Source organism: Buteo buteo, chromosome 28 (assembly GCF_964188355.1).
Source record: "Buteo buteo chromosome 28, bButBut1.hap1.1, whole genome shotgun sequence".
NCBI classification, from domain to species: domain Eukaryota; kingdom Metazoa; phylum Chordata; class Aves; order Accipitriformes; family Accipitridae; genus Buteo; species Buteo buteo.
In genome coordinates, this window is record NC_134198.1 from 708,842 (window position 1) to 724,834 (window position 15,993).

Consider the following 15,993-nt stretch of genomic DNA (forward strand, 5'->3'; position numbering starts at 1 on the left):
CACGGTTTTCTATGATGAAGATCAGCTAAATGACTACTTCCTTGTGCTTGCTTTGCTAATCTGAAGTTGTCTACACATCTCTTCTGAAGACAGCACATGTGCGTTCCATTACATACAGCAACATTTTTGCATAAGTTGAGATTAACTGAAATCTCTGCCTGTTACTTTCCACTGCTCCCATTTCATCCAAATATTCTGGAAATAAGGGAACAATATTTAAGTAACATAAGCACAACACACTGCTTCAGTTTCCTAGAATCAGTCTTTCTTGAATTTAATAATAGTTTTCCTTGCCACTGTGTTGTGCTGCAGAGTATCTGAGAAAGCATGCCGCTTTTAGATTATTTTATGTTCTTTAAATCAGATGCAAATTTTCAGACTTAACACTTAAGGGCAGCAGTATGAGAGCAACTAGTGCATATGACATGCCAAAGACAGGATTAAAACCCAAGCATTTTCAGGTTCAGCTTATGCTACATAGGAAACCTAGTACAGAGGATTGCTGCTTTGCAGCAGGGGAAGGTAACAGCTACTATTTGCTGAGCACTAATGCCCTTAATTTTAAAACTGCCTTCACACAGGAACAGTAGATGTCAGACAGTAATTGGATGTATGGTATCACTGCCAACGCAGAGCCATAGTTTTAGGACCATGAATGAGCAAAAAGTGAAGTTCATAAACCCCAATGCTGTGTTTACTTTGAAAGGGGTATGCACAGTGTCAAAACGATAGTAAGAATACAGGTTTTCAGGAGCTTTTAGCAAAATGACTAACATGCGTTTAGATTTGGACAGCTAGATTTAGATTTTGTACAGGCTTCACATCCACAGTAACTTTAAACATAATCTGAACATGTGTGTAGATTAAGTTATAAATAATACAGATCAACTAACACAGTGCTTTGCACATCTAGAAATCACCTTTTTTAAAGTGGGTAGACACAGAAGAGAGAATAAGCTGATGCTGCCTCACTGAGGATAAAAAGATCCTGCTACATCTAATTTCAACTGAAAATTATCAGCTGAACATGCCTGCCTCACTGCGAGATTTACTACAAGAATGTACAAAAGATCTAGATCCTCACACTTCAGAAAACAAAACACATCACTCACCTGGAGCAAAAAAACCTTTAAGTTTTTGGATGGAAGAGAACATATACATGCATACGTCAATACAGCACCTTCTTCAAAGGCACTGATACTAGTCCCTGTCAGACATGCACACTCCCTCACACTGACAACTACTGCAACATGGTGTGACAAGTCCTATGAAAGAGGCAATCATCTTAAATATTTAATTTGTAAAATAATGATATTAATTATGGTTGAGAAGTTTTGAATTAAGAAAGTCAGAGATCACCATAAATCTCATGAAGTTGTAAAAATTTGTATTACCATGTGCAAACAAATTATGCAGTACTATTGTATTACCTGTAACTGCAAAGAAGGAAACCAATTATCTGCTGGATTTTGTATCCACTAGATTTTGAAGATTAAATATTAATGTCTCTAATGGTATTTCAATACTGGTCATTAAATATAGAATTTGACCTAAAGATTAAAATACCTGGGAAAGTATTCTGAGACTTGTGTCCACAAATCTGACTACAGTTCAGCAAAAGTCAGTCAAACCTGAATAATTGTAACAGTGAGAGAGTTTAACCATACTCAGAAGACCCCCCCAAAATTAGGAAATTATCCTCTAACATTTCACACCACTTTATATTATCACTGAACTGCGTAATACCTCTTCCTCAACTGTTCCATAATCAAAGTGAGGGCTTGGGGCCCATTTACAAAATTAAATTTTAGAGTTCAAGTTAAAAGCTAAAAAAAAAAATCTTAGCGAACTCAGGCTAGCTATTTGTCAACTTGACTAAATTTTAACTCCTGAGGTATTCAAAAATATCATTATAAACCAGTAATTTGTACATTATTAAATATTCTGTAACCATTGCAAAGAAGATCCACTAATTTTATTTAAAATTTTTAATTTGTTAGGGAAATCTATTCTACTTCCCTTGTCACAGTGTGAAAACAAACCAACAAACAGTTTCACCTTTATAAATGCTGAGATTCATGTACACTATCAACTACAAAAGATGAACAATCCGTGACAAATTTGTACTAAATGTTAGTATTGGCTTATTACACAGTCAGAAGAAGTTACCTTTAAGAAGTCCAGAATTATCAATAGGACCAGGGTACACATTCTGATCTCCCATCTGGTATTTGTCCCAGCTGTCAAAACCAACATATTTTTTCCACTGTTTGAACCAGCGACTATCCACTAGGTACCTTAAATGGAAGAAGATAAACAAGTTAATTATTGGTACGCTACCACTTCCTACAGTACCGCTTAATTAATATTAAGGTACTTGCATCCATCAGCCTTGCAGAATGGAGAATGTTTTTCTGTCTGGTCTGCTAACCATTATCAGCATGTCCTACCAGCAAGGACTTTAACCATGGGCAATTAAAGATCACACTAATCACGGTGGGCAAGTACAGTTTTGCAAGACAGCCAATACAGCATATCAAAAGTTGAAGAATGGCAAGCTCAAAAAGCATTTTCCTTTTTAGCATGAAATATCATCAGCTTTAATTCCTGTTCTCAATTTGTGAATTCAGGAGATTCAAGTTAAATCGTTATAATTAGATAGCCCTTTAAAAAATGAGAGAGAACTTTTAGTGAAAGATTTTTTCCTGCTGGAGTTTTCTTTATAAAATTCATATGCAAGTTGAAAAACTTCAGAACTCTGATGTCCTGTCAAGAACCAGAGTCTAAGTGTTTTCTTCCTTTGAGTCAGCATCAACACATACAGTAAATGTTCTGCTTTTGAGGCAGCACTAGATGTTCATCCTACATATAATTATCAACTTCACACTTCCATATAAATGGATATCTCTAAACTCAGCTCCACAGTATTTCTACCCAGATTAAACTGTTGCCAGCCTGGCTTTTACCAAGTCCAGCGATACCTACATTTTGTATCTTTTTGTCCAGAATTTCTTTAAGATTAAGATAACAAATTTGTTCAGTGATCCTCAGATTGTTTATTTTTTTTTAAAGATACCACCTTCATTATTTCTCTTTCCTAAAAGTACCCATGTCCTCCTGTCTGTTCTGTACCAACCCTTTTGTTACTAACCTAGTACATGTCAGAGTATCGCTATCAGGATGAAACGCTAGGTCAAACTAAAGATCATAGGTAATCGTCATTCTTTTCTCCAGTATTTGACTATTGAACTCTTATTTGCAACATACCAATAATATGCTATTGAGCCTTTAAGACATCTCAAAACTTCCTGCTGATTCAACTCATAGTCTGCTAATACATATAGCTTTATTAGGCAATCATTCTGCAGGAGTTACTCATGAACGCCATGGAAAAACGCAAAACAAAAACAGCATCCACAACTCTTGTAACCAAAGAGGTACAAAAACATGGCTTGAGTATACATTTTACTGAAGAGGTTTAAAAAAAAAAAAATTAGTGGGGCCTTACATATCTTAAGTTTGTTAATTCTTAGAATTTGTGCTTCTAAATGATGTAACTATAAGTCGTCTTGACTTATTTCTTCTTCCCAAGTCCAGTTTTTCTCTCTCACACACACAGATCGAGCCTGGAGTCAGTCTCCAGAAGTACTGCTAGCAAACCTCTGGTAAAGAAGGCATTACGACTGAGTAGTACTGAGTAAGTGGGATCCTTTGTAGTCAACTTATCAGATTCTCTTCTCAATAAGCCCAATTTTTCAGTTTCTACAGAATGTACTCTTAAGTGTGTGAATCTGTAAGTAAAAGTCCTTTGGAAAGTAAGAGGAAGAAGGCTTTAGAAAGCTATACATAAGATCACCACAGGCTTTTGGATGCTTACTTCCCTTACATTTCTTCAAAAACATCAGAGACTAAGGTCTCAAAGGCAACTTTACAACATCTGTGACAACAGCACCCTAATTCACATGGTAAACAGTCTTGATTCAAAAATATTACATCAACAGTAATTATGAGTGTGTGAACAAATTACTCCTAGCCTTAGCTTGTAACTACCCTAAGCAAACATAACTAGCACAGGCAGAGCTGTGTCTCAACTGCTATAGACATAGTTCTGTTAGTACAAGAATGCTGGTTAGGGACCAAATTTCTCCCTTACTGCACCAATGCCAGGCGTACTCTGGAGCATGTATCTTCACCACCTCACAGAGTAATACTTGGTCTTGTATCTATTCTACCACCACAACCTGTTACTACTGCTCAAGAGTCATCAACTGGTACCAATTCCTGCCTCTTCTGAAACTGTTCTGTACACAACTTTGTCCTTGAACTTGCAACACACAATTTCTTTCTGAAATTTTAAATACTTAACAAAGCAGTCAGAAGATAGCTTCAAACTGCTTTCTGAACCAAAACTATATTGAAAAAAATTTAGGTTTAAACCTAATTAGGAAATGTATATGAAAAGTATTTTGCTGCAAAAATGCCCTTTTCCACTCTGACCAAACTCAGAAACAGACAGTGACTTTACAGGGTGTTTTGGGCACAATGTATCCCACCAAATTGATAATGAAACAGCATGGTTGAAAGTCCTAGTCCAGAAAGATGAGATACTTAACATTACTATGATTTTACAATATTGAATTATTCTAAAGTAGCCTGGCCTAGCACTGATTATTTCAGTTTTGTGGCAGAATTCCCTTTACAAGTTTTGTTTTGTTTAGAGCATATTCAGAATGTAATACGAAACAAGACTGAACAAGGCTAAGCTGCATTAAAGATGGTGAAATTTGGCATAAAACACAGTAAAAGGATAAAAATGCAGGCTATTACAAAAGTAAACAGGTTTAAACTTTATTAATGATGAAAAAAGGCAAAACTTTTCTAGTTCAAATGTTAGTAAGTTCTAGTCCCACACATATTTCACACTTCAAAAATCAAACTCAGTTAGAATACTGATTTCTTGATCACTTTCCATTGTCTATGCTGTTCAGTGAAGTTATAAGAACTACCTAACAAAGCAATGAGCTTCTCAAAATAATTCAGATCTTTGTGTACAGACAACCTCATTTTGCAACAAAAGAAAGTATCCAAGTAAAGCCCTACTGTCTTATGTGAAAGCCTTTTCTGAACTTAACTTTTCAGGTTCTCTAACACAGCAGTCAATTCAATGATCACTACAGCAAAACCTATGAAACTACAAACCTCAAACTGTTGTGAAATTAAATGAGAAACAACTCCAACTATCAAAAATGACCAGTTTGTGAAAACAGGCACATAATGTGACTACCTAGACATAATTTAAAACTTGGCATTATCATTTGTTTAGAACATGCATTCAACTAAAAAAAAAGCATGACTATTTTTAAAATATCAGATGAAAGCAAAGATATAAACTTTAAAACTTGCCCAGTCCCTTCAAAACATCGCATTTGCCACCACGCAATAGGTAGAGGAAGTGAATCAACATCATAACAGCTCCCCAGTATGCTTTAAAATATTTGGTATGTTTGTTACTAGAAGCTTTCAGTTAAATTTTTTACTATCATGAAGTCCTCCTAAGCAATACTGCAATAGAAGGAGAGAAAAAACTTAAACAAATTAGGTTTAAATTTTACAGAGGTAACGCGCTTCCTTTTCTACAATCAATAGTCAGATGCAGATGTCTTCAGATATGATCTAGTTCAATGAAGGCAAGAATGCTTTCAGAGGTAGACTCAACAGTGAACGCAGAATGGTTTTAAAGTGTTTTCTCTAACAGATTCTCTATCCAATTCATGCCCAAGGTATGCCACATTCATCTATTACCCAGAAATGGGAGGTGGGGGAGGAGAATAAAGCAGACAAAAGCCTGCAATAGGCAATTTAGCCTATTTAATGTAAAGATCACATAAGTAAGAATTTAAGAATTCAGTGAAAACCACAAAGATAGTCCACTTGAAAATTAAGAAAGAAAAATCAGATTTCTACAAACAAATTTTCACCAAAAAAATAACTGTTGCAATTAAACAAGTGTTATTTTCCATTTCATGGAAGAGAAAAAACAAACAGTACACTCGACCATGGAAATTTGAATCGGTATGACCATGTAAAATGGAGTGACTTTACACACTGCATATATAATTGAATATAAAGTCTGATATTAAAGATAATTTTTCCTTTACCCTGAGTCTGCCAGTACAAGCCTGATGTTATTATAATTGAATCATTGGTATTTGTGTCTTTTTCTTTTTCAAGTATAAGTAGCAGTAGTTCTTCCCACGTTTACAAAAAAACAGTTCTTTCCCTCTGCCTGTACAAATCCCAATTCCTTTTACAACAGCCTCTTGATATTTGACTAATTTTTCTTTAATAAATGGAAAAAGGGATATCGAATTTGATTAATCTGATATGCCCTTGCCTTTTGCTTTATACACAAAGCTTTCAGTCTTATGAACATACTCAAGGCCAACAGCATCCTCACCTTTCTCTTCCGCTGTGGCCATCCAGCACTATTCCACAACAGCCATAACTGCATGTGGTAATGAATGCAGTCACCCTCAGACAGCCATTCTACCACCAAACCTGCCAGCTTTGTCCCCTACGCCATCTCATGGCCTCTACTTTCTCGACCTAAATTCAAATGAACTATGAAACTCAAAGCTATAATTTTACACAGAAGGGAAATTATCATATAGGCAAACTGCCCATTGTTTTAATTAATGCTTAACAAATTACTGCTCCTGTAGAACCATATTACTTTTCAAATGCTTTGTGTTAAATGTCTGATCATACACCTGTAACACAGTGATTAATAGAAAATTTTGATAACTGGACTTAACAGTGCAAGAGAGCTTGGGGTCCACTGTTCCAGATTTTAAATGTTCACCATTACCTATTTCAACACTTCATCAACTCTATTCTTCCACATCCAATTAATTTTGCCACCAACCAAATTTTGCTCTGCAGTATCTCTTCACAGTTCTCCCTAACTGAAAAGCTGTAACATCTCTGTTTCCTAACACAAAGTGCAAAAACTTACACCACTTCTGTTCAAATTTAGGTATTTGTACTTACACACCCGAACAAGAGATTAATGTTCCTAACATAAAAAAGCTGAAAGGTCACCTATAAATCAACCAAATATGTAAGTGTGATAAGAACTGAATAGCACAGTCAAGTTCCCTCCCTGGAAAGAAAATATTGAAGGACAACCAAATCTTAAAAAATTCACATCAAGTTTGAGACTCTCTGAGCAAAGTGTCCAGTAGTACAATATAAAAAAGCAGAATGAAGAATACATGAACACCAAAAATTTGAAAGCTACTTAAATTACTTTGTCTTTTTATCTTCTCCTTTCCTGTTTTCTTACTTGAATTCACTAAGTAGTATTTTGTTAAACTGGTGTATTTTGGACATAGGGAAAGCGCTGAGATGAACAACTAAAAAAAGAAGCTAAATGGGTGCAAAACACTATTCTAAGAATGAATTCTGCAACTGTAAAAACTAAGTTAATATCTGTAAAGCATAATTAAAACTGATTACTTTCAGACAAATAAGAGCTTGCATGCATTTTCTGCAAGATGCATTCTACTGAAGGTTAATGAAGAGACTGGAAAGGAAAGATCATGACATCTGTGTGTACTCAGGGGCAAAGCTTAATACTTTGGTTAATACTGCTTGTAATATGAAGCAGTATGTATCTATCTCTCTGTACTGATTTTTAAATAGAGTGAACCAGGAAGATCAATTTTTTAGGATAAGGAGCAAATTGGCCACTGCCAGTTCTCAGGATTTCTTACAGACCACATCATACTCTAATAATCAATCCTGAAACAAAAATATTATAGATTTGATACAGCACTATACATCTTACCACAGTCTAGTGAACTACTTGCTCACCACAGACTACAGCTTAGAAAGTACTGCCTCACTATCCCAATATTCAGCTCTTAACATCCTTTATAAACAAAGGTAAGCAGGATACTTATGTAAGTCCTGTAATGAATTTATTTTCTATTTTGAGAGAACTGCTTTTAATTGACTCAGGATCTACCAATTTTGTTTAGACTTCTTAATTTAAAGAAGTATGGAATCTTTATTCTCAGACAGATATTCTTAAGAGCAAACTCAGTAGACCAGTTTACCACAATGTTGAGGTAACACAAATTACATGCAAAAGAAGGATTTATTGAATTTATATAGCCAAGAGAAAAAATTTACAGATAATACATTTTAAAAAATGCTAACAGACCCTGTTGTTGTGAATTCTTATAGTGAACTACTGGCTACGTCTATGTATGTGCAGTCATATGCACATGTATGTACACACATTTTATATATATGAGGCATTTTAATGAGCATTCTGCTACTTTTACTTCAACAGAAATCTGATACAGGTGAGAAGTTATTTTGAGTTACTATGGAGTACATTTGCACTAGCTGTAATCTTCTCCCTTTACAAGAACTTGTTCTTAATCAATAGATGAAACACTACTTCTCCAATAAGACTAGAGAAAATGGAAATTTGCATTCAAATGCCATACACTTCCCTCATCTTTACGCGAGGATATACTGCAAAAAAAAAAAAAAAAAGGCAATTACACCATGCTCAGCTTTGGGGATCAATCGGCTAAAGCACTTAACATAGCTAAAAAACAGATTTCTCAGCATTAAGGGAAAAAGTAAAAATCAGAAATTTATAGACTGTAGCTTTTGATCCTACAAATGCATTCAATATAGCATTCTCACCAAGATCAACAAGACTACTCATCTACACAAAACAGAGAAGGGAAACCCTAAGAAGGCAACTTAATTTATCTTTTCATCAATGTGATAATATCCATGATACAATCAACCACCTGAAAACTAAGTATTACCTACGAGGGACATAGAGTAATTTAAGAGGAAAAGACATACCTCAAGTAAACAGAACTACATCTGCTAAAACCTCATTTCTTATGTAAGACTTGATCACTTTTTAGGGGAAAATTATTAAAAACTTGCAGCATGCACTTGAGACCAGATACACTTCACTGAATATGTGTTGTCCCAGACACAAAAGTAGCGTACCATGCATTAGTAAAACAGAGACATAAAATGTCTGTACATTAAACGTGGTACCATGTTTTGCTTTTGTTATTATTACCTAATGCAGGAAAGAGTTCCAAACCAGTCTAATGTTAATAGTAGGTTTTTTGAACTGTGGACCTGACTGAGAAAGCTACCCAAGGACACCTTAGCAAAGTTAAAAAATATGGCCTATCTGTTTTTTAAAACTAGGATTAAGAAATGCTTGTTACTTAACTCTGATGGAATCAAGATTTCACTCAAACAGGAAACACAAATTTTGCGCTCTCAGATGTCGTCAAGCTAGTAAGCAAGATAACCAACACATCTTCAGGGGTAAACACCTGGAGGATTCGTAGTAGAGACTGCAGGAGAGAACTGTCTCATATTTCTAAATACGCTGTTTTGAGGGGCAAACCTTAAAAACTAAGACAACTTCACAACAAGGTGAACTGATTGTATCTGCAAATGCTTGACATTTATAGGCATTTCAAACAAATCAGTCACCTCAAATGGCTTGATGAAAACCGTACAACCAAGTTTGATTATGCTGAAGTCACTTAGAGTCAACAAGTTGATAACAGAAATACATAAATATTAGAATAGCCCCAAACCTTTACCTAAACATAAGCAAAAATACGCATGTATGATTTGCTGAAAATTACACCCAAATATGGTATTTCAGGTATTAATAATATTGGAAATATTTCTACAGTTTAATTAGTTTTAGGTGCTTTCTCTTAGTTGTACTACGTATCCTTAAAGAGATCTAAATGTTCTTTGAGCAAGTAGAATAAAAAACAACTATGCAACATGTTCATGAACATGTTCCCAGTTCAAGACTGGCCTACTTCACTACTCGGTGTCTACTTCTGAGTAGAGTTTCAGATTGCTTTGTAAGATACATCTGCTCTCATCCGCAAAATGTTTCTTGCCTGTCTGAAGGAGATTATAACCTACAAGGGACAATTTATACTCTCGAGTCCCCTGAAATGCCAAATACAGAATAAAACCTGAGGAAATGGAATGAAGCTGCATCAGGGGAAGTTCAACTGGGCATTAGGAAAAGGTTCTTCACTGAGAGGGTGGTCGGTCACTGGAACAAGCTCCCCAGGGTAGTGTTCACAGCACCAAGCCTGTCAGAGTTCAAGGAGCATCTGGATGATGCTCTTAGTCATATGGTTTAGCTTTAGGTAGTCCTGCGAGGAGCAGGGAGTTGGACTCAATAATCCTTATGGGTCCCTTCCAACTTGAGATATTCTACAATTCCATGGAAACCTTATATCCCTCCAGAGCACAAGAGGAGCTTGTGTAACCAAGGTCTTCGCTACCTTTGCAGACATGCAACGTATCAAAATTTGCAGAATACCTTTGGAGCATTCCACAACAGTGGCATTTGTTCTGATAATAAAGACATGGAAAACCCATGCAATGACAAGTGGAGCACGTAACAAAGTATTTTACCAAAGTGTATGTTCTCCCTTTGATACACCACAAGTTTTGATATCATATGAATTCAGTGTTATCACTGCAGAGGATGAAATAGAAAATGAAATTCTGAACCCTGCAAATATAAACTCCAACAACATTCTTATTGCAGCAGCTGATGACAAAAGGCCTTGAGGTCTGTGGGTCCTCACAGATTGCATTTGCTCATCTTCCAGCCTTAATTCAGGCAGTCTATTGATCACACAAAGCAGTTGAAAAATAGAATTAGAATGTTCCTTGATATCTTCTGATATTACACATCACTTCATTTCCTCGAAAAGCAATGATAACTGTTGGTCATATCTAGCTCATTCCATACAGAAGCTATATGTCAATACTATATTCCGATTTGGGCATAACTTCTCTTTATATAATTCTTTGATTTGAACAATTTCTTCGCAAGTATTGACAATTACAAAGCCCAATGCTTAACATTTCAACCTACCTTCCTCTTCCTGTTTTCCTACACTCAGGTTGTTTTCAAAGCACAGATTACTTCTGACCTTTAACTATTTTTAGTTATTATTTTCTTGTAAAAGAATATATTCCTCAAAACTACATAAAAACATGTGATCCTTTACTTCATTCTCATGGTTAGAGGCAAACAAGCTTTGTTTAGAAATATTGTAAACCAACATTAAAAAGTTAGTCACAGCTATTTTAAACTTGCTTCAGCTGAAGACACTAAACTGACTACATCTATCTTAAGGGTGAGTTTAGATCAGTTATTCCAACCTCACATAGCCCCTACAGACAACAACACTTCAGAAACAGTTGCTGCAGGTGTTATTATTCTTCAGGTCATGTTGAAGTGGGATGAAACGGTGATTATTTCTGGCATTTACAAAGGACTGCTCATCTCTGTGATTAAGGGCCATTAGTCTGGTTCCTGGTTGTGTTCTCATCAATTATGGGACTTAGAATTTCTCCAATATAATCTAAAAATTACAGAGTACTTATTTTATTATCTTTCCCAATATAGGCATATCAGCAACAAATATTTTGGTCCTTTTACTCTTATGCAAAATATTCAAATATTAAAAAACAATTACCAGTTGACAGCCATGCCTTATATCCAAATATATGTTCATATTGGCATGGCAGGTTGACCCTGGTTGGACGCAAGGTGCCAACCAAAGCCGCTCTATCACTCTCCTCCTCAACTTGACAGTGAAGAGAAAATATAACGAAAGGCTCGTGGGTCGAGACAAGGACAGGGAGAGGTCACTCGCCAATTACTGTCACAGGGAATGCAGACTTGACTTGGGGAAATTAGTTTTTAATTTATTACCAATCAAATCAGAGTAGGTTAGTGAGAAATAAAACCTAAATCTTAGAACACCTTCCCCCCACCCCTCCCTCCTTCCCAGCTCAACTCCACTCCCAGTTTTCTCTACCTCCTCCCCACCAGCAGCGGAGGGGGACAGGGAATGGGGTTTGGGGTCAGTTTGTCACACGTCGCCTCTGCCACTCCTTCCTCCTCAGAGGGAGGACTCCTCACTCTTCCCCTGCTCCACCATGGGGTCCCTCCCATGGGAGACAGTCCTCCACAAACTTCTCCAACGTGAGTCCTTCCTACAGGCTGCAGTTCTTTGCGAACTGCTTCAGCGTGGGTCCCTTCTGTGGGCTGTGGTCCTTCACAAACTGCTTCAGCGTGGGTCCCTTCCACGGGCTGCAGTCCTTCAGGCACAGACTGCTCCAGCTTGGGTCCCCCACAGGATCACAAGTCCTGTCAGAAAACCTGCTCCAGCATGGGCTCCTCTCTCCATGGGGCCACAGGTCCTGCCAGGAGCCTGCTCCAGCGCGGGCTTCCCATGGGGTCACAGCCTCCTTCGGGCATCCCCCTGCTCCAGCATGGGGTCCTCCACAGGCTGCAGGTGGAGATCTGCTCCACTGTGGACCTCCCTGGGCTGCGGGCGGACAGCCTGCCTCACCATGGTCTTCCCCACAGGCTGCAGGGGAATCTCTGCTCCGGCACCTGGAACACCTCCTCCCCCTCCCTCTTCGCTAACCTGGGGTCTGCAGGGCTGTTTCTCTCACATCTTCTCACTCCTCTCTCCAGCTGCAATTGCCAATGAGCAGCAACTTTTTCCCCTTCTTAAATCTGTTCTCCCAGAGGCACTACCACCGTCGCTGATGGGCTTGGCCTTGGCCAGCAGCAGGTCCATCTTGGAGCCAGCTGGCATTGGCTCTATTGGACACGGGGTAAGCTTCTAGCAGCCTCTCACAGAAGCCACCCCTGTAGCTCCCCCGCTACCAAAACCTTTCCATGCAAACCCAATGTAATTGGGTCAGTCAACTAAAATTACCAACAAAAGATTGTATCATTATGAATGATCCTAGAGACTTAGGACAGCCCAAAATGGGACTACTTATAGCATTTGTACATCAACTTACAAGAACAAAAGAACGAAGCTATTACAACACTTGCAAATGCACCTTCATTTCTGAAAACAAAATTCAACAAATAATAAAAATAAATAACAAATTTACACAGGTTTTAAAATTTCACAGCTACATGACCACATATGGACATTGTTTGCTCAAAAGAAAATAACAGTATTAGCAGGAGAGTTGCTAATTGATTTCTAAAATTCTGTCATGGTTTGTAATTTTTTGATGTAATTTAACTTCACCTGTGGTTTACTGCACATTCTGATTTAACAAACCTTATTGACACAGTATCAACATCACAGAAGTACAGCACATTCATTCTTTACCTTAACACTCAGGCTGGTAAAAAAATATTTTAACAGTATGACTATGATCTTGGCATGTCCCATTGCTGTCAAAAGCGCTCTGAATGCATTCCTCAGTTATATATAGACAGAATTAAACAACATGTAACGTAGATTGATTTATATTGACTGATAGGTCAGCCCTTCGACTTCAAAATTGAAACCGTTAGCTTTGATATGCAATAAGGACACCCCACAGAGACACACTAATTCCATCACTGTGTACTGCTGGGACATCATAAGTTTTGAACACAAGCTATTTTGCCTTTAACAGCAAAACTGTGCAAATTGTCCAGAGAGACAGGTGAGGAGGACTTTTTTTTTTTTACCCTCCTCACTGTGCATGAGTACAGATTAAGCAATACTGAGGACAAAGTGGAGCAACTGTGTTGCTGAAAGCAAATTAGGACTCCTGTTTAAAGTCACAGCATCCCATTTTTGTTCTTGCACAATTGCAACTATAAAAATAAGAAAGTAAGAACGGGTTTGTACCTGTATTTCTACTCTGATTAGGCTAGCCGAAATTGCTTGACTAAGTACACTCATGATTAATAGATGCCTTCAAAATGAAATGTTGTTTCAGAATTAACAAGTTCTTGAAAGTTCAAGATGATGATAATTATTGTACTCTTATCATATACAAACCAAACCACCATTTTATTCAAAGTGTAGGTAAATCCACAAGAAAAAAATCCAGGGGTCAAAGAGAGAAAAAAAAATATATCGCTTAGCTCCCATTTTTAGGAAATCTTAGTCTAAATATTTCACATTCCTCTTCAGAAATAAAAGCTTTGTTGAACTAAACGCACTGAGATGATTTCAAGTCAACTTATCAGTCAAATTCTCCCTACAGCTCCCCATATTCAGTTCTCACAATGTGCAACAATAGCCTAAGGAGCACTTCACACATACCACCAAGAGGCTGACCAAAAAGCCTTGTACAGCCAAAATTAACAGACTCCATTTTTATCTTAAAATTTCAGTGTGAACATTAACCATGTAAGTATTTTGTACACACTTACAAATTTTCCATTTAAGTAAAGAATTTTCTTTAAAAAAATCTAACTCCTAAGTCAATGTTTGACTTCCAACTTTCAGGCAAAAGCCTGACACAAACATGATTTTAATATGCTCTCACCCTGCCTAATCAATCATCAGAAGAAAATTGCACGTACACACTTCCATTGCAAGTATTCTCCCAGAAGAATTTAAAACAGAACATTTTGTATATCTTCATAGACTGTTGGTGAAATGCTGCGCCATTCCACATGCAGTGAGACAAATCTAACACAAAACTTCAACCACAAGGTCTTAAAGTCAAAAATCAGTAACTTAAACCTCATCTGGAAAAAAAAGCAGCCAATGCTCCATTCTATCCTTGGAATGCTAACATAGCGTTCCTTGTTTCTCATTATATGAAGCCATCAGAACAGTTTAGGATATTATTCCAAATGTTACGGAGGTGCAGGGGATATTATTCCAAATGTTACGGAGGTGCAGGTCTGCAACATCTCATCATGCTCTCAGTCAAATCAAGTAAAAAATCTTCCATTAATGTTCAATCTAGATTCTGTTCATGTACAGCACAATGATGGATGATCAGATGTGGAAAACACTGAGAAGACCACAGTGTAAAATGCTATTAAAGCTAAGCACTTCAGCATCAAGGTTATCATCAATGACGGGCACTGCAGGGTTTTCAAGTAGGGCTATATATGCCTGTTCATCAAGATTCATGAGTTTTCATTGCAACCAGAATTAAAATGCTTATACATTTTTGGTGGGGAAATTCTTTCAATACACTTCTGGAGGGGAAATCCTTTAAGGTTGAACTTTTCAGATCTACTGATCATTCACTGGGAAGGATTTTCACCCCACTTAAATTTTTACTTATCCTCTTTAGTGACTGAGTTTTACAATTAAACAGCCAATAAAATTCTCACAGTGCAAAAAATGTGAATATTTTCTTCACCTTCCAAGAAATGTACTCAATGGATAACAACGATACTCCCTCTGGACTCACCAGAACTTCAGAATTGATGTGTATTAGAGACACATCTGAAAGAACTCAAAAAACTATACTTGTGTAGTTCTCATAATTTGCAAGTCTTAAAAATCAAGAACATATTAAGAATCTATCTCATCACTCTGTAAAGTGATGACTGGCACCAAAATTCATTGGCTAGCAGGGCTGGAAATCAACATCTCCCTTCTGGTCTAATCCTGACTAGCTTCAGTTTACAGGTAGTGTCTTAAATCTTTATCTACGCCTCTCAAAATCCTTATCCTAGAAGACATCATCTTCTTATGTAAGTATTTCAGCACAGGACTCAACATTCTATCAAAACAGACAAAGGCTCTTAAAGCTCTTCTCTGAAAGGCAAGGCTTCTGCCTTCCCTATTAAATTTTGAGATTTTTGAACTCATTCCAAATGAACACCTTCTGTAACGTGCAGACACCAGAACTGGACAGTATGAATGGTTTCACTAATATATTACTGTACACAATACATCTTTGTACTGCTATTCAGTACTGTCTATTCAAACATCTGAAGATTGCATTTGTTCCCTTAGCCACCAAGGAAAGTCCTCATGATAGCTGTTTGTCCACTGTAACAGCCTGATTCTTTTCCAAGTTACTGCTTTTAAAAATACAAATAACATATATATTCTCATCTGCTCACAAATTGCTACAGCAAGCAAAAGATGAAAGAAGCACAGTGGG

General features: G+C 37.0%; 1 protein-coding gene across 5 annotated transcripts in view; it reads right to left on the reverse strand.

Annotated features, from left to right (window-relative positions):
* USP15 (ubiquitin specific peptidase 15) overlaps window positions 1–15,993 on the reverse strand; it is a 72,341-nt gene that overhangs the window by 52,557 nt on the left and 3,791 nt on the right. For all 5 annotated transcript variants that reach the window (XR_012654644.1, XM_075059176.1, XM_075059179.1 and 2 more), the window contains exon 2: window positions 2,170–2,297. Coding sequence is in view for 4 of the 5 variants with exons in the window: in XM_075059176.1 (XP_074915277.1) it covers window positions 2,170–2,297 (128 nt within the window). In the remaining variant the exon portion in view is untranslated. The remainder of the gene's footprint in view (window positions 1–2,169; window positions 2,298–15,993) is intronic.